This window comes from Solea senegalensis, linkage group LG18 (assembly GCF_019176455.1).
Source record: "Solea senegalensis isolate Sse05_10M linkage group LG18, IFAPA_SoseM_1, whole genome shotgun sequence".
Classification (NCBI taxonomy): domain Eukaryota; kingdom Metazoa; phylum Chordata; class Actinopteri; order Pleuronectiformes; family Soleidae; genus Solea; species Solea senegalensis.
This window is the reverse complement of record NC_058041.1, coordinates 9,758,931-9,777,314: the sequence shown is the minus strand read 5'-3', so window position 1 is coordinate 9,777,314 and position 18,384 is coordinate 9,758,931. Positions and strand designations below refer to the sequence as shown.

At 39.5% G+C, this 18,384-nt stretch overlaps 2 protein-coding genes across 3 annotated transcripts; both read left to right on the top strand.

Moving 5' to 3' along the window:
* Window positions 1–1,896: 1,896 nt before the first annotated feature.
* Window positions 1,897–9,795, top strand: LOC122759572 (5-hydroxytryptamine receptor 3A-like). Its single transcript, XM_044014503.1, has 10 exons — window positions 1,897–1,952; window positions 2,647–2,807; window positions 3,500–3,544; window positions 3,651–3,760; window positions 4,180–4,349; window positions 5,212–5,369; window positions 5,706–5,916; window positions 6,571–6,747; window positions 9,150–9,232; window positions 9,328–9,795. The coding sequence occupies exons 1-10, from the start codon at window positions 1,913–1,915 to the stop codon at window positions 9,559–9,561; spliced, it is 1,389 nt and encodes a 462-aa protein (XP_043870438.1). The 5' UTR covers window positions 1,897–1,912; the 3' UTR covers window positions 9,562–9,795.
* A 1,426-nt stretch (window positions 9,796–11,221) lies between these two features.
* Window positions 11,222–18,031, top strand: LOC122759518 (5-hydroxytryptamine receptor 3A-like). 2 transcript variants are annotated; one of them, XM_044014444.1, is made up of 10 exons: window positions 11,222–11,275; window positions 12,294–12,460; window positions 13,814–13,858; window positions 13,975–14,084; window positions 14,167–14,336; window positions 14,418–14,578; window positions 14,671–14,881; window positions 15,274–15,444; window positions 16,520–16,590; window positions 17,156–18,031. In XM_044014444.1, the coding sequence occupies exons 1-10, from the start codon at window positions 11,239–11,241 to the stop codon at window positions 17,387–17,389; spliced, it is 1,377 nt and encodes a 458-aa protein (XP_043870379.1). In that variant the 5' UTR covers window positions 11,222–11,238; the 3' UTR covers window positions 17,390–18,031. The 2 variants fall into 2 exon arrangements, with proteins under 2 accessions (XP_043870379.1, XP_043870378.1); XM_044014443.1 differs by having other exon boundaries at window positions 14,167–14,578.
* Window positions 18,032–18,384: the final 353 nt, after the last annotated feature.

Sequence of the window (18,384 nt, the reverse complement as noted above, 5' to 3'; positions counted from 1 at the left end):
CTCTCTATGCGGTAACCTATGTGGTTATAAAAGAGTTAAAGTGCACCATAGTGCACTGTGACAGTAATAGTGATGAAGCAAATCCAATTTAATCAAATCAGGACAATCATTTGCCAAAGATGAAAGAGGAAATTGTTCTGCCTCCTGTTCAAATCCTTCACTGTGATGACATTGTACAAGGACACAGACTTGCTGACCTCACTGCTGTCATATTCACTTTTACACTGCAGTTGTCCATATTATCTCTACATTGAGACAAATACATCTTTCCCTCCTGTGCTGTTTCAGTTCTCATTCTCCTCACGGCTCATCATTCACTCAGGCTTTAAACCAGCCTGATATACTATGTGTAATAAAAGGACACAAAGGGAAGATGTTCACCCATTCATCATGATCATCACCATTTTTAGGTGTGGCTAAATTTTGAACGACAGAAGCTGCTGTAATGAACGAACGTCTGACAGTTTCTTTGTGTCACCACTAGGTGGTGTGCGAGACGTTTTGCAGATTGAGTTCTCTCTGACAAAACAGCCAGCTCTCTTTCTCTCAATCATCATCATCTACTCCACTCATCAAATTACAGGTTGAAGGGCAGCTGGAGTCTCAGCTGACATTGAGAGGCCTGGACACGTCTGCAGTCCATCTTAGAGCTAATATAACAGAGACGACCATTCGCATTCCTGCTCACATCTACAGCCAGTTTCCAGCTGGCAGGAAACCTAACGTGCATGCGTTTGTGTTGTGGGAGGAGACGCTGGCATTCATTTCCACAACAAAAATGAAGTCTGGAATTTAAAGCACATCCAAAGCTTGGTTCTCACTGCTCTATAAGTCTTAAATACCATTGTTGAATAATGTAATAAAAAAAAAAGAATAATCAACAGTAAAATTAAACCCGTTCAAGTGGATTGCAGAAGATATTTTGCTTTAAGCTGTAGTGTAATGTTTAAATACAAACAAATGTCTGTTACATTCACAACATTGTCAAATGAGTCCACACAATCCTGATAAAACAACAACTACCAGCTCCACTGTCTCTCTGTGTGTCTCAGTACACCAGTGTTTAGATCTCTCATCACTAGTGACATTCCCACGCTGCACACAGGAAGTGACACCTGGGGGAGCTGATGCAAGGACAAAAAAACAGCCCCAGAATGGACTCCATGTGGGAGATAAGCAGATGATGAAGTATAATCACCAAGGCTGACAGATCTCAACAAATCAGCAACAAATCACCAAAAGATATGCGCTGCAGCTTTAAGGAAAATCCTCCAGAGTTCCTTCAGATAAGATATTAACCACTGAAATGTCGTGAAATGTGAAAAAGCTGCAGAAACAGAAAACAGAACAGAAAAAAAATGTATCAACATGTCAGGCAAGTGACATGGAATGATTGTACTCAGTGACTTTAAACTACTGATGCTTGATTATTTCTTATTTTTTTATTAATATTACATGAACCCACTTAATAAATAATACAAATAATATAGTATAATGTCATTGTTAATGGCTACAAGTTGTATTTCCTCCCTGGAAGTGAGGGATTTTTGTAGGAAGAAAAAAATGAGCAGCAATCACTGCATTTTTCTTTTACCATTAAACAATCATTACAGCCCATTTTGTCAACAACGGGAGCATTTTTGCCTCTTCTTCTCCCTTGGAAAAACCGCAGAGATGCAGTGATGACTGCTGTGGGAGTGAACACTGTCTCCAAATGGCTATTAGGCTAATGTTATTTGAAGAGGAAAAAAACAGAATACAAAGGTTTCATAATTCACTTTTCTGGCCCTTGTACAGTATGAGGCAGTGGTACCATCACTGCGACAGTCTTAGTTTGATTTCCCGACAATACTGAGAGAACGGTGATACACAGTGTGTGCGTGCACAGTTGCCTCTCGCAGGTGTTGCAGTCATGATTCTGGCTGGTTCCCTTCTCCTGCTCTTCCTCTCAGGTAAGCTTTAACATGATGCATGCAGTTTAATCCACAAAGCTATAGGTATCTATTTTGTCTTAATATTGAGTTCATGTAAACTGTATTGACTGTCTTTTTTTTTTTTTTTTAGAGCTGCTCTCCTGTGTGTTTGTCATTTGCCATGGGTTTATTTAAATTTCTTAGAGAAGGTATAATTCTGTGTGAGGCTGTAAGTATAATAAAATAATATGTAGCCAATCAGATACACAGCTTAAGACATCACATGGAACTCAGGCAGAGATCCTCATTTGAACTCGAAAATGATTCAATAATATAATCTGCACGCCCATCTCATAATGGCCTCTCTTTGACCACAGTCGCTGGATATTACGACAAATATTTATGAGCTGGTGGTTTTTATGGTTGGATCATAACTTCAGAGGCAGCAACACACAAAGTTTTATAGTTTCTGGTAAATATGAACACACATGCATGCACTCACATGAGAAATAATGTGTCATTTACTTCACAAATATAAGCATCTTTGTGTTTTATTACCTGAGAATTAACCCTTTGTCATACAGGAGGAGCTGGTCTTCCTCCACCATTTTGAGACTGGATAAATCTAAGCAAAAAACAAAACAAAATGATTCAGTTGGTCACTCCATCCTCCACACTGGTCCTTTGAAGGGCATTGGTGATTACTGCCTGCATGTCTGTGTTGTTGCTTCAGATGGGGTGAACTCTCAGAGAAACTGCACCTATCAGGATGTTTTAGACCACCTGAACTTGACCAGACACAACGAGCGCTACTTCATGACTCGACCCGTCAAAGACTACAAACGCCACACAGAGGTACACCTGGAAGTTCTGCTCTATGCAATTCTAGATGTGGTAAGTGTAACATCAAACAAGTAAAGCTGGTTTCAAATGATCACTCTTCTCTACACTAGCCTTTCTCAAAGTGTGGTCCCGCGAGGTGACAAGCAAGCAACATACCATGTTTTAAAATTCAAAATGTCAGTGTTTTAATTTCAGTGTTTCAGCCTGCGACATATGTGTGTTGTTTTCAATATCAAATCAACTAGTTCATTTTAGGAGGCTGTGAACTGTTGAAATTGGCATATTGTTTTGGGGCTATTTTGAGTTAGGTGGTCCGTGAGTGTTTTTTATTGGTTAAGTGGTCCTTGGTCTGAAAAAGTTTAAGAAACACTGTTCTACACTGGCATCACAAGTTAATGGGAGCTGTAATTAAAGTTGTTAGGCAATAAAAAAATGTCACCCAACAGGATACTGTTTTTACTAACCATTTTGACAAATTTGCGTGATTTAGTTTGGGACCAAATTCCACAAACGTGACAGCTCGTCAAAGTTCAGAAAATAAATTTTGATGCTCCAATATCAAATATTTTTTCTTTTTTGAGGGAACAAAAAAGTGCAGCAGCACCACCATGAAAGGAGAACATGAGCTAACCTGAAGTTAATAACAATCATAAAGTCTCTCTGATGTGTATGATCAGTGATGGAAATGCTGCTGTTTTTAAAACACGGTTTTGGCTGTGGGATTATTTTTATTTCCTTCACAGGTTGAGAAAGAACAAAAATTCATTCCATACGTTTGGTCTGTCATGGTTAGTTCTATTCTATTTTATTCATTTTTTAAATTTTCTTCTTATTATTGTTATTATCCCTTTTATTTATTTTTTTGAATGTATTTATTGGTGTTTTCTCCCACAGAGGTGGCACAATGACTACATTTCCTGGAATCCAAGTCAGTTTTGTGGAATTGATAATGTTTCTCTTCCCACTGAGATTCTGTGGAAACCAGATCTCACTATTGAAGAAATGTAAGTAAGTGCATGTGCACACACTGTTCACTGCCTACCTCGACTTTCTAAACTGACAGTAATTAGCACATAATTCTCATGTCTAGACAATTACACTCACACAAACACTCATGACAGTCGTGGCGGGTGTCATGTTTTTGTGTAGCTACAGTACACAGACACAATAGCTGAAGCATTTGAATGCAATTAACTGTTTCCATACACATGTTTTAAGCACACACTATACCATTTTAGAACTATTTACTACTATTATTACTATGTTATACTATTAAGTACTATTATGCTCTACCTTGCTATGAAAATAAACAATAATTTGAAATGTGACAAAGCAGTTTTTTATGCTGTTCTTAGGTCACCGAACATGAAATTAACATAATAGGTTACTGTGTGCCCGTGTCCACATGTGTCTGTTCATACAGGACAGAGAAGGACAAAGCACCTCCAAGTCCATATCTCACCATCAACAATGAAGGTGATGTGGAAGTCCAGAACGATCTGGTGCTGGTCAGCACCTGCAGGATGCACATCTACAAATTTCCTTTTGACATACAGAGCTGCAACCTCTCCTTCAAGTCTGTCATCTATACTGGTGAGAGTGAGTTTACAGTAGTCGTTTGCTGTTTATGGTAATGTTTTTTGTGTTAAAAATAAACTGAATAACACATGGATGGACTGGAACATGGAACGGTATCTCCAGACCATAACTCTTAGAGCTCAAAGATCAAGGCCAAAACCAACAAAGATATGGCCTTTTCAAATATTATATTTCCACTAATAGTGTGGGAGAACCTAAACATTTTATTGATTTAAATTGCAGTGTATGACTTTTAAATATTAACTAGTATTCTATACATTCAAACTATCGTCAGTTTTTTTGTGTCGTTCATGACATTCCCATTCCCTGATGGAGGCAAGGCAGACGTACAACAGCTACTGTACATCGTGTTAGTAAAGCCACACAGCTTCATAAAAATAAATCCCGCCATTCAGTAGAACTTCAAAATCATATATCAATCATGACCACGGTTTTGGCTTCTCAAGAATGCGATATTGCGATATTGAAAACGCGTGCTCCATCAGTTGAGCACCAAAGAAAAAGCAAGCTCTCCCCTACTGCCTCCAACAACTGCCTGCATCTTTAATCACAGCTGCTGCTGTTCCTGCACGATGCAGCTCCAAGACTCCAAAATATTCAACTCTCTCTCTCTCTCTCTTTGATAATTACTCCGAAGTCCTCAGGGAAGAAGAGGCTTTCTAAAGCTTTTGTTTATTATTCTTTGCTACGCGATAGCCATGGCCGCTATGGCTTTTAGGCAAATGTGCACTTTCTGTTGGGTACACATGCACATTTGAGTTGTTCCTTCTGGCTCTGCCATCAACCCAGCTTTTTATCAATTTATCATGCATTTATTTGTTATCTAAACTAATCACTAATTTGTCTCCCTCCTCAGCCAAGGACATCCGACTCCTTGCAAGTGACAATTCCTCAGAGGCTACAGAGTGGTCTCGAGAGGTGATGCGGACTCAATATGAATGGCTGTTCATCAACATGAAAGTCACCACCATCAATGCCAGTGATTTACTCAGCCAAGACATCATTGTTTACACTGTATGTATAAGACAAAAGAGTTGTGCTCAGAAACTAGCAAATCATCAGTCCCTAGCTTTAAGTGCTGTTATGGTAATAATTTGAGCATGTAAGTTTCAGCATGTACTTTTCCTTTTTCAGTTTTCCCTTCATCTTTTTTCCTAATATACAATAATCTGCCAGCATGTTTCTTCTGCTTTTCTTGAGGTCATTCTCACTCATTTTTCACACAAGTTAAAATGTGAGCGTTTTTCTTACAGTATAGTGAATTTTAACTGTACTTTGTTGTGACAGGAGAGTTTTTTTCAGTTCTGATTTTTCAGCTGTAGCATCTGAACCTTAAACATCATTTGACAGATCAACATGAAGAGGAGGTCGGCCCTCTACATTGTCAACTTCATACTACCCATCTTGTTCTTCCTGTGCCTGGACATGGCCTCATTTCTGATCTCAGACAGCAGCGGTGAGAAGCTGAGCTTCCAGGTCACGGTGCTGCTCGCAATCACTGTGTTACAGCTCATTCTGAATGATATTTTGCCTTCCTCGTCAAACAGTATCCCCCTCATAGGTAAAGAAGTCCACTGTTAATAGTCTACTTACACTGGATTCACACGTGTGGTGGAGAATGTGTCAAATGAAATTAGGGGTGGGAATCACAGAGTACTTCACACAATACACGGCCCACGATACCAATAATATCAGTTTTTAATACAACGATTCTGTGATAATCAATATATTGCAAGACAATCACATAGCGATATATCACAATATCTGTCTAACTGAAGAAAACAAAACGTCTGTGTGATGTGAAAAGTGCAGGATTTCTCTATTATTCTCAACATAAAGAACAAAGTAACAAAGTGCACAAAGTCTATGTATTGAACATTGATGGAGCATCTCTTAACATAGCTTTCTCTGCGATTATCCTGCTGTAAACTCCCTTTTCTTCAGCCAGAGAAACTTCCACCCAAGTAACCTTCCTTCATTCATTTGAGCAGCGCCGCCACAAGAAGACATGAAGTTTGGTGGGTGCACTCGCACTTAAGCAAAATTAGCAACTCCTGCTATGTAGTTAGCCACAACAGACACTGCTCTGCTAAGCACTGACACAACACATACATGTGAATCCAGTGTAATACTACATATCCGTAACAGCACATACTGGTCCAGTGTGTAGTTATTGATCTACAATACTAATAATAATGGTGTCTGCTCCCATCAGCGATCTACTGCATTGGGATTTTTGCTTTGATGATGCTCAGCCTCCTGGAGACGATTCTGATGATGTATCTGACGGAAAAAGACAACATGCAGCATGACGACGAGACAGATAAAGACCAAAGGTTCAGTGGGGATTGTAACAGACAGGGTAGAGTCAACTTTGACAACTTTCATGCAGGTGAGACCAGGAGCCAGTTTCACCAGCTGTTGAAGTGTCCACAGAAGCTGGCACAGATTTGGTGCATGTGCCACATGCACCAAATCTGTGCCAACTTTAAAGCTGCAATTCTTAACTTTTTTAATGTAAATTCCACAGTCTGTTTCATTCATGACAAATTAGTGTATATTATCGCAACTGTGATCGCCACATGACTTATTATACAGTATGACTGACGGAGGCAATGTAGAAGCACTACATGAACTAGTGAAGCAAGTTGGCTGCAACAACAACAACAACAACAACAACAAAACAGATGTCCGTCAGTTTGACGGGATAAATGGTTTTAGCAACTGGGTTGCAGAGTGATGGAGTTAGTGCATGGTCACCTAGGCATACATCATGCAAAGGTGCTGGCAGTACTTTGGTAATTAATGATGTAAGTTGGGAAGAATACAAAGGCAGAGTGTGAATAATTTGAAGCCTGATGTAAACACAGCAGAGGCAAAGTGTGGAGTCTCAGTCAATAAACTTACTAACACTTGGGCCACACTGGCTGCATGCACGTTGTGTAACAATGGCTGGAACGGCTTTTTATAGCTGGACTGTAATAAATTAGATCACACAAACCCAGACACGGTGGCTTGCATTAGCTGGAGTTGTGGCTTGTTTGATTCAATGTTTAAACCTAGCACTTGAGACCTGCATGGTTAGTTTGTCAGAACCTACAGTTATTAGCTGTAGTTCTCAGAATGTACTCTACTTACATCACAAATTATACTATTGTTAAAAGGGATAGTTTGGATTTTAAACCCAAAGGTCCCCCAATTTGGGTACTCAGATAAGCACTGAGTGAATAACAGTGCACTAAACATGACAGAATATAGTGACGTTGCTACTATAAATAGTTTAGATGTGATAAACACAGCTCAAATAACAACTAAATGAATTACTAAATATCAAACTCTGTACGACTGTCCAGGGTGTATCCCGCCTATCGCCCGATGTAGCTAAGATTGGCACAGCACCCCCTGCGACCCTCTGGTGGAGGATAAAGCGGTTAGATGATGACTGACTGAAACTCTGTACGTCACCGCTGTCAACCCACTCGCCACATTTCTGGATCCAACACTACGACACTTTATCCAGAACACACAATATAGACCTCGAATGAAAGCAGAAACTCCACGAATTCTGAGGATATAAGTCACAGCAGTCTGTACCAAAGCACCAGAGAGATCAAACGCCACAGAATAAAGACAACAGAAATTGCTTCCCCGAACGACTGCTGTAAAATTGCTCTTACATTTGAAGTTTATCCGTCAAAAGTTGATATTACTGCGAGAACAACACCATATCTGGTTATACAGACTTCCTGTGTTACACTGAAATAATTCCGGGCGTCTCAAATGGACATTAGGACCCTGGGGGAAGCCTTACAATCTCCATATGCAGCAGCCTGTCCCATTCCGGCACAGATGGTGGCAAAATGTGCCAAATGAGACCTCGCTTGTTCTTTCTGTACTAAAACCTCTCTACTTTTGTTTTGCGTCACTTGATCAAAGTCAACCTTGGCAGAGATAATGTTCACAAATTGTAGTATGATTTGTTAGAAGTTTAGAGCTGCAGCTGCATCATTCCAAACAGAAACTCATCCTGAAAGTGCTTTTTTTTTTTTTAAGGGAGTCTGAATTGTTTGTAATTTCCGTTGTGTGCTATCTTCAGTTACTCTTCACCAGTAACAAATGTACTGATATTTACACATCTTAACAAATATCACAAGTGTTCTCTTTATGACACCCAAGGTATTCAAATAGACATTGTGGTTGCAGAGACTCATTTCGAGCAGAGACCTACAAACTCCGGTTTGGTCATCTTTCCCCGGTTACGAGCGGAGAAATGTAGTTCCAGAGAACCAGGGTCACAAAACGAACATGTTTTGAACCAAGCATGCATATGTTATCTTAACACAGTTGAACAATAAAACCGTACTTTGTCAGAACACGCTACCAAGTTGGCACTATTTACCGGCCTGTATCACTACGCCGGGTGTGGCAGTGTTTAACCTGTTTTAATCATACCGTGTGAAGGAAATTTAACAAACAAATGTTTAGCAAAGAGAGAGAGAAGTGATACAATAATATGGGGCCAAAGCTGCAGAGTGGAGACGAAGAATGAATGAAAAATGATGGTGTGCTTGTCAGAAGTGGAACCTCATCTCAGAGGAAGCCAATGTATATTCTGCTTCTGCCTGAATCACCAACCACGGAGTGTTTGTGATGATCTTTCGACTAAGTTTCATCAGTCTCTTATAACATTATATAATTCATTAGTATTTTTGTAAATACCAAACTTTTTTGAACTTTTTAGCTTTAAGCTTTTTAATTGTTTGATTTTCTATAAAAAAAAAACGGTTGTTTCAGAGATGCAAGATTGGACTGAGAATGGGTGTATCTACAATGTTGCTGCCGAAACCCCAGCCGAGCTGCAGAGTATGGCCATAGAGGTTTGAATTGTACTTTTGTTCTCATCATAAAGGAAATAAATGTCAAACATAAGCATACAACTCTATCAACAAGTCTACTAAACCACTTTTCGCAGCACAACAGCAGCACCAGGCTGGTGGGGGAGAGCCATGTCTTGGAGAAGGTTTCAGCTGAGCTGAGGGAGATGGAAAAAACTCTGACTCTGCTCCTGGGCAACAGAAAGGTAGACTACAAGTCCGGCTACTGGACCAGAGTGGCTAAAAGGGTCAACAAAGTCTTCTTCATTTCCTATGTTATAATGGTCAGTGTGTTTTTAACTGTCCTCTTTTTGAAGTGGAACTACGCATAGCGGTAATCATAATAATAATAGAGACATGAATGAGTGACTCTCTCACCTGCGACACCAAAACTCCACCATTAGTGGACCCCCAAACAATACCAATAAAACTATTACAATGCTGCAATGCTATTAATAATTATAACTATTATTCACTTTTTAATTATAAAATAATTTAAGTGACTCTTGCCTTTGCAGCAAGATGACCCAGGTTTGCGACCCGGTCAGAAACAAGGGTCTTTCTGCATGGAGTTTGCATGTTCTCCCTGTGTGTGAGTGGGTTTCCTCCCACTGCCCAAAAACATATGCAGATTTGGGGATTAGGTAAATTGGACACTCTAAATTGTAAGTGTGAGAGGATAAAGAAGTAGAAAATGGATGGATGGATGGATAATTTAAGTTCTACATGAACGGTGGCTCAGTTGAAACAAACATTCCTTAAAAGCACAGCTCTCTGAGAGGACAGTGAAGTTTTAACATGCTTTGCAGCTTTAGGTTTAAACCGAAGGCACCTGCAGCTGATCAATACGACTGTCTGTGATCATGCCGATCAAATGTTGATCATGTTTGTGGCTTCTGACGTGTATCTTCTGGTGTTTTGTTTTACTTGTCTCCTCCTCCTGTTAATTGAAGTGTGCATTTCATATTAAAAATGGCATGCTATGTTTTGTGAGAGGTGTTCTCGACTGCACACTGCGCGGCTACTTCGTGGTGTTTGGCAAATAATTGTTTATGTACGCAATCATAATGTTATGTGCAAAGTAGAATATATTCCACAAATAAAAGTGTCGCTCTCCTGTGTCAAGAACATACTTTAATTAAGTCATGGCTTAATTTACTTTACAATATGCACATGTCACGTTTTGTTAATGGTTTGAGCATTGTTATGTTGTCTTTTTATAGCATTTTCTGCTTGTACACCTGCATTTACCATAGGTTCCTTATTCATGATGGAGTTTAAATCCTGTATCCGGCTCTGAAAACACATTGTTTATTGTGCTGCTGAAATAAACAATAAAAACGAACTATTTCCTCCTCTGTCATATGTAATTCACAAATGGTTAATGCATTGTTTTCCAATGCTTTATCAGTTATAAATCATTTGTGAGCTTTTAAATTGTCAATTATCTAAAAAACTCATTTGACATTTTCATAAAAGCTCTAGAGACAGGTGTTGCAAATTATCATCATTATGACACTTGCATCGGACAGTTTCCAGTTTGCAGGTTGTCTAATAATTAATGAATATTAATGCAAAAATGAAGCATTAGAAGCCACTGATTACAGCTCACAAACCATATGAAATGATGCCTTATTAGAAAGTCTGGCCAAAAAATCCACTCACCAACATTGATTTTGTGCAGCAACTGAGACAAACACTACATGTGGTTTGAATTAATTCTCACTCACTGTCGAAGATATGAGTGGCTCCCAATGTTTCCCGCATTCGTGTCGCGAGTCTCACATTAATTAGATTTGGGGGGAAAAAAAGAAGAAATGCAGGACTGATCATTTTATCTGCCCAGCCCTCTTCCTGTGTGGGGAAGAGGTTTATTTAAATAATATGAGGAAAATAATATTGCCTGACAGCACTGAGTGAACAGTGATGAACATTTGCCTGACACACACACACCCACATGCACACACACCTCCCCCAGACTGTGGTTTGTTACTGGTCCTGAGCTCACGATGTTTGTTGGCTTTATCTCTCTGTTCCTCCTCACAGGTAAGTTTTCCAAGTTAAGTTTGTGACATTAATTATTAATGTGGCGACTGATGCTGAAAGTGGAAGCTGCTGTTTTGATTTCATTTTTTGGCACAGGAGATGCAGATGCTGAACAAATCAACGGAGAACTTATGTACAGAGCTACAAAAGAAATGGATCATGTGTATTTCTTACAGCTTAGTATCTAATTAAAGAGGAATAATATAGTTTAACAGTCTGGGGATGATTTGGGGGAAGTATGAGTTCCGTCACCTAATGCATGATAAAATCACAGCAGGGAGTATGTTCCCTGCTGTGATTTTATCATGCATTAGGTGACGGAACTCAAATGCTATTTTGGCTTTTTAGCCACCGAGGACTGTAAAAATAATTTTGTGGAGAGGTAAACGAGTTGGTTCTCTACAAGCCAGCGTCTGTCTTTGACCACAGGCCATGGATATTACTGAAGACATTTGTGAGCTGGTGTTTACTTTGGATTGATTTAGGAAAAACTGATGAAGAAATTCAGTCCTTTTTTTTATTTGTTAATTACAGATGCCTCTGTGTGTCCAGGGACCAACATGAGGATGACCGAAACATATCATTTTATTGTTTGTATTTTATCGTTTATGTATTTAAGAGAAGTAGTCATTTACAGCAGAGGTTCTCAATATTATAGTACCGTAGGCTGGGCCAAACCACGCCGCAACAATATTTAGGAAGCTTACTCCATTGTGATTTGCAATTGTCTTTGTTTTATTCCTTATCTCCACTTTTATCTCTGGGGATTTGGTTTTGAATAAATGTCTATTGATTTCCTTTGTGTCCCTGCTGTCCTCTGAAAGACTGGACTGTCTCAACATGACTGTTTTATGGATAAAGCTGTTACAGTTAAACAGTAAATATTTACATATGATAGATTATGTGCTATGTGGCAATGTAGTCAAATGTGAAGTGAAATGAAAAAGGTGACAGGCAGTTGAAAAGCAGGCAGGCACACAGAACTATTTCTCACGCTGCACGTGTCTTGATGTTTTAGCCGTAGATGGGGAGTCCTCTGAGAAAGTGTGTGCTTATCAAGACGTTTTAAACCACCTGAACCTGACCAAAAACAATGAGCTGTACTACATGACCCGGCCCGTGAAAGACTACAAACAGCCCACGAAGGTGTCCCTGGATGTTCTGCTGTACGCCATTCTGGATGTGGTAAGTCAGTGGTTCTCAAACTTCAGAAATACTGATCAACTGTATGTACAAAATGAAACAAATAAACTAAATAAAATAATAATAATAATAATAATAACACCATATCTCTGTTATATCAGTGTCTGAATGTGTGAGGAAGAGGAGGAAGATGAGAGAGCAAATATTATTATATTATTATCTCTAATAAATCTGCCTCCTGTGAAAAGTCTGTTACCGACTTACAATAACACAATGACCACACCTGTATAGATAACTGCGCACAACACCACCAGAGCTGGTGCCCCTCAGCAAGGAGGGAGGGGACCTCTCACCACAACTATCCGTGCCGTAAAACTAAAAGCTTTCTTTCCCTTTTCAGTTCAAACTTAGGAACAACAAAATGCAAGATGTCCAAATAACAAAGATTACAACGTCCATGCTTGCATTTTAAAAGATAAAATAAGTCAGAAGAGCTTCTGCCCAGTACGGTTTCATTGTAAACACATATCAGGAACACATAGTGATGACCAATACCCTTGTGTGACCATTCCCCATGGTACACACACTGTCCAGTACGTGAAGACAATAAGCAGAGGTGTTCATTTACTTGCAAGTCAAGCTGAAGATATAAAACTATTATGGATACATTCTTAAAGTGTTTTTAAATACTGTTCTCTTCAGCTTCTGTCAGAGTTCCCTTGTGTCCTTGAAATCCTTGAAAGTCTGTGAATTTGAAAAAAAACAAAAAAAAACACCCAAAATAGACTTTCACGCAGAACAATGGGCAAGTAATGTCAGTCAAGAGAGAGTAAATGACCTGATGCCTGGGAAATGCAAATTCCAAGATCTCTGGTTCACCAAAGGAAATGTCAAAGACTGACTTTGACCCAGATCCCAAAGACAATCACTTGTCCAGATGCTGATCTGTGGTGCAAATCAATAAAATTGGACGCCATTGGGGTGAAGCTGCGTCTTACAAGTTGCCCTCCCATCTTAAGCTGTGTCAGAACATTCGGTCCTGAATGAATTTGAGGAAATAGTCCTGGAAAGTCCTTGATGTCGACCAACGTGTGGGAACCCTGATTTGTTTACTTAGATTTCTGCACATATATAGACCTATAGCTTCTTTTACTTCACCCCACGGTGTGGGAGTGAAGTATTGTCTTTGGTGGCTCTGTGTGTCTGTCTGTGCTTCCGCACTTGCTTGCACTTGCCAACATGAATGGGGCGAAGTCTGCCATCACTGATTGCCTTGTTTTTCTTTTGTAAAAGAACTGTTGTGTATAAGATTTTGTATTTTACAAGTCAATTTCATGAGAATATTGTGCATGATGATTCTGGTATGTTCACACGTATGCATTGGTTTGTTTACAGAGAGAGACTGACCAGACGTTTATTCCTTATGTTTGGGTTTTTATGGTGAGTTTTCTTCAGCAAAGACACAACTTGAATGTATCTCTCCTCCCCTCTTATCCTGATTATTCTCTGTCAGTTACTGATGATTTTTCCTGATTTTGGCTTTGTTTTCTCTGTAGTCCTGGGTAAATCAACACATCTCATGGACTCCCAGTGAATTTTGCGGTATTAATATGGTGTCCCTTCCTTCTGACGTTTTATGGAAGCCAGATCTCACCATTGAGGAGATGTAAGTACAGCCACGTGTTCAGGCAATATAATCTCCTCTATTCCACTACATTAGCCAGGGTCTCTGTGTATTAATTATACAGGACAGAGAAGGACAAAGCTCCCCCCTGTCCTCTACTCACTATCCGCAGTAACGGTGAGGTCCATGTTCAGGATGACCAGGTGCTGGTCAGCACATGCAGGATGCACGTCTACAAATTCCCCTTTGACACTCAGAGCTGCACCCTCTCATTCAAATCTGTCATCCACACCGGTGAGTCAGAGTCACATGGACACGCACAACACCACGCACACTATCAGGCTCCTTTATCTTCCTCTTCATCTCCCACCTTAGTGGAGGAAATACAGCTTTTTTACAACGCCAGCTCCTCAGAGGCCACAGAGGAATCTCGTGAGGTGATGCGAACCCAGTACGAGTGGCTGTTCATCAACATGACTGTCGCCAACAAAACTGTCGACACGTTTGGCATTAAACAGGATGTGATCATCTACACTGTAAGCATGATATTCTTCCAGTTACTTCTGATGTCATGGCGGCCTTGGAGAATAAAAGCTCAACCGTCTCCACTAAAAACATGGTCTCACAGATAAACATGAAGAGGAGGCCCATCCTCTACATTGTGAACTTCTTGCTGCCCGTCCTGTTCTTCCTGTGCCTGGACTTGGCCTCCTTCCTGATCTCTGACAGCGGTGGCGAGAAGCTGAGCTACAAGGTCACAGTGCTGCTCGCTGTTACCGTGTTACAACTTATTCTGAATGACATCCTGCCTTCATCATCAAACAGGATTCCACTTATAGGTAAAGCTGATGGGAATGTCGTTGGTTTTGCAGTCAGGGGGAACAGCTATTATGCATTTAAAGGAATACTTCACTGATTTGCATTTTGCTTGGTATGAAAGATTGTGCTTCCTAACCTCAGTTTCCCCTGAGTTGAGAAATATCTTCATTCTTCTTTTTTGTCAAGTGCCCACCAGTGATATATCGACTCAGGGGAAGCACAATTTTTCAAAAATACTGCCCCTATTCTAGTAATGCAAAGCTAACTGCAAATTGATGAAGTATCCCTTTAAAATAGTGGATCATAGAGTCACACCTTCACTAATAGCCCAAAGTATACCAGAATTACAGCTCATATACTGACTCAGTGTTGAGTGACATATCTGCATTAATGAGCAACTGTCTCCCATCAGCTGTCTACTGCATTGGGGTTTTTGCTCTGATGATGCTCAGCCTCCTGGAGACCATTCTGGTGATGTATCTGATGGAGAAAGACAACGCCCCACAAGATGACCAAACAGACAAAGATCACAAGCAGAGTCAGGCCTGTGAGGACAAACGTGATAAAAACAAGTGTGAAGGAGGTGAGATTCACTGTCATCATCACACAAATCTCCTCAAATCACTCTATCAGCAATAGGGTTGCAAAGGGGGTGGAAAGTTCCCAGTAAAAGACACTTTGCATGGGAACTTAAGTTTGGGAATTTTAGAAATACTCCAAATTAGAAAATGTCCATGGGAATTAATGAGAATTGTACATTTTGGATACTGTGTCATGTACATTAAAAAAAAAAAAATGTTTTTGCCATCAACAGACATGCATATAAAATAATAACATTTTGAGTCAAACTTTATCAGTGCTTTAATTCTGCTTGTGTTCACATATGTCTTCAATAGTTACACAAATAGAGATTTTCCATCAATATTTGCTGTTGCATGTAGGGGGTGTGGCCACCTAATACACAGTGATTGAGGAATAGCATTGCTATTCAACTGTATTTGCATTCATTGTGATTGTTTCAGCCAAGACAATATATTATTTACTGACTATATTTGTTTCCAACCTCCAATTTTGGAAACATACATCCAATTAATTCCCAAAAAATTCCCATGGAAAGTTTCCAATTTTTAAAATTCCAACACTTATCGGCAGGAATGCCCAACATGAGTAGACTAGTAGACTAAATTTAATGTATCTTAATACGATACACTACAGCAGAGACACAAAGGGAATATGTTTTGGCCACGTGCCATTATTTTCAATGTATCTCAATTTTGGCTATGCAACAGAAAACCTTTGTGTAAATGTTCAGAGAGACAGTGTGCTCTCTATTTTATGTGGACAGTCAGTGTATCTGCAATGTGCCATGTGGCCATATTGCAACTGTCCGGAGGTGCCCCGCACTTTTTTGCTGATTTGGTATAATGCAAGGATGCAAGGAAAGCACTTAAGTGAAGGAAAAATGCAGCAGAGGAAAGGAACTGGGATGCACCCTGAGTTTTCTTTGAACAGCTTGCACAACAGGCAACTGGCCAGTTTGTGGAGAGACGTAATATAGAGGCTACCAATGAATGAGGGATGTCCAACCTTTAGATACTTTCTGATTAATATTAACAAGATACATTTTTGTGTTTTGTGTGTGTGTGTTCTTCTGGAAGAAAGGGAATGGAGAAAGTGTTTGCGTGTCTGTGATACATCTGCTGATGAAACACCAACGGAACTGCTGAAGGTCGGTGTCACACCGTGCTTCATGTGTGCATGTAGGTTTTTATCTCGTCTCAGTCTCAGCATACTCTACATAGCCACAGATTAAAAGTGGATGTTGCTGGTTTGCAGGATGATACCAACGTGGAAGCAAAACTATATTGAATAGCCACAAGGGGGCGACTCCACTGATTCCAAATAAATATTTGAATATAAGACAATGGGAAAATGAGCCCACCTCTCTCTTAATTTCTAATGCTTCGTTTTAAAACTGTTAAAAGGATGTTAAAAAAAAATCCTACCTACATTATTGACAGTGAATGACTGGTTTTCTTCTTGTTGAAGCTTTACTTCCTGTTTACTCTCAGTTCCTTTTCCTACATCACTCCGTTGTATAAATGGATCCCCTGAGGAGTTAATGGTCTCAATCACTAGTTGCAGGTCTTCCTCAATAGCACATGATGATCATTTTGTAATTTATGTTCTCAATTAATTAAATAGACAGACAAGTATACTCACCAGTAGTCGGTATCATTTGGAGACTTCAGAATGGAAGTTCACAGTCTTGATGCCACGTGTGCGTGTTTCAGGTCAGCAGCAGCCACATGATGGAGGAGTCCTGCACCATCCAAAAACTCTCCGATGACCTGAGGGAGACACTGAACACACTGACACTGCTCCTCAACAGCAGGCAAGAAGAAAGAAAAACCGGCTACTGGACCAGGAAAATTAAAACAATCAACACAGTTTTCTTCATTTTCTATGTCTCAGCTTCCAGTCTGTTTCTGCTGTGTATGTTCTTCCACTGGAATGGAGCACATTAATCATAATAACGCATATGATTGCAATATAGTCCAATTTAGCTATAATAAAGGAAAACTTAATTATCATAGGAAACTCCACCCTAGAAACCCTGTGCACACTTGGATCCATCATTTTAGTTGGTGTATGATGTCCGATGTATCTGGCAATTTGTATGAACCAGAAAAACTACTTTTTCATCTCAAAATACTGATTTAATACGTTTTTAGTTGGTAAATAAATAAAATTTTTATCAAGATAGTTGACAAATAGTCACTTTATGGTAGGACTGATATCATTAGTAAAGATTTACTTCTTACTCTAAAGAAGAAGTTCTCACTGTTAGTAGTTACTAGGTGGCATTGAGGGTTCACACAGCGTGTTACAATACATAAAGAAGAAACTAAAGCATATGGAACAAAAAAAGGGGGTGCCCGAGCGAGCACATGTGTTATATATGCTCTCCGAGGTTGCATATAGGCATGCTGTCCTTGATGTTCTTGTTCTTCAGTGATTATAAAACCTTTGTTCTCATTCAATATTAGTCTCTCACCTGATGAGAAAAAAACAAGAACAACTAAATGTGAACATTTGTGTGTGGTTATTCTGTAGATTATGGCTTCTGTCCACAGTATACATTCTATAATAAAGGTTGATATCTTTAATTCTGGCAGTGTAGTCACAGTTGCTGTACTATTCCTAATAAAATTTGGACGTGTTTCTGACACTCTCGTGTGTTTTAATGGGAAGAACACAACACTGTCTTTAACTCCTTCATAAACACAATTGAACATGTTTCAACTGTACTGTACACTACAATTCACATGTATCTTATTCAGTACACCCCACAGGGTTTCATTTTTAAATGTTTTTGTAAGCACACAATACAATCATCTCATTTTAGAGGAGCCACTGTTTGAATTCATGAATTTTTAATAGTTTTTTCAGCAGCTCACGTTGTTAAGACCAACTGCCTTTAGACAGATTCAATCAAAAAAGGGGGTGGGTCATTCAGATT

What these genes read in the sequence shown, in the direction of transcription:
- LOC122759518 (XM_044014443.1), top strand. Translation starts at nt 11,239, where the DNA reads ATGTTTGTTGGCTTTATCTCTCTGTTCCTCCTCACAG. An exon ending in CTTATGTTTGGGTTTTTATG is followed by an intron (nt 13,859 to 13,974) that starts GTGAGTTTTCTT and finishes TTTTCTCTGTAG; the next exon opens with TCCTGGGTAAATCAACACAT. An exon ending in AAACAGGATTCCACTTATAG is followed by an intron (nt 14,882 to 15,273) that starts GTAAAGCTGATG and finishes GTCTCCCATCAG; the next exon opens with CTGTCTACTGCATTGGGGTT.
- LOC122759572 (XM_044014503.1), top strand. Translation starts at nt 1,913, where the DNA reads ATGATTCTGGCTGGTTCCCTTCTCCTGCTCTTCCTCTCAG. An exon ending in TCTATGCAATTCTAGATGTG is followed by an intron (nt 2,808 to 3,499) that starts GTAAGTGTAACA and finishes TTTCCTTCACAG; the next exon opens with GTTGAGAAAGAACAAAAATT. An exon ending in CTTTGACAACTTTCATGCAG is followed by an intron (nt 6,748 to 9,149) that starts GTGAGACCAGGA and finishes CGGTTGTTTCAG; the next exon opens with AGATGCAAGATTGGACTGAG.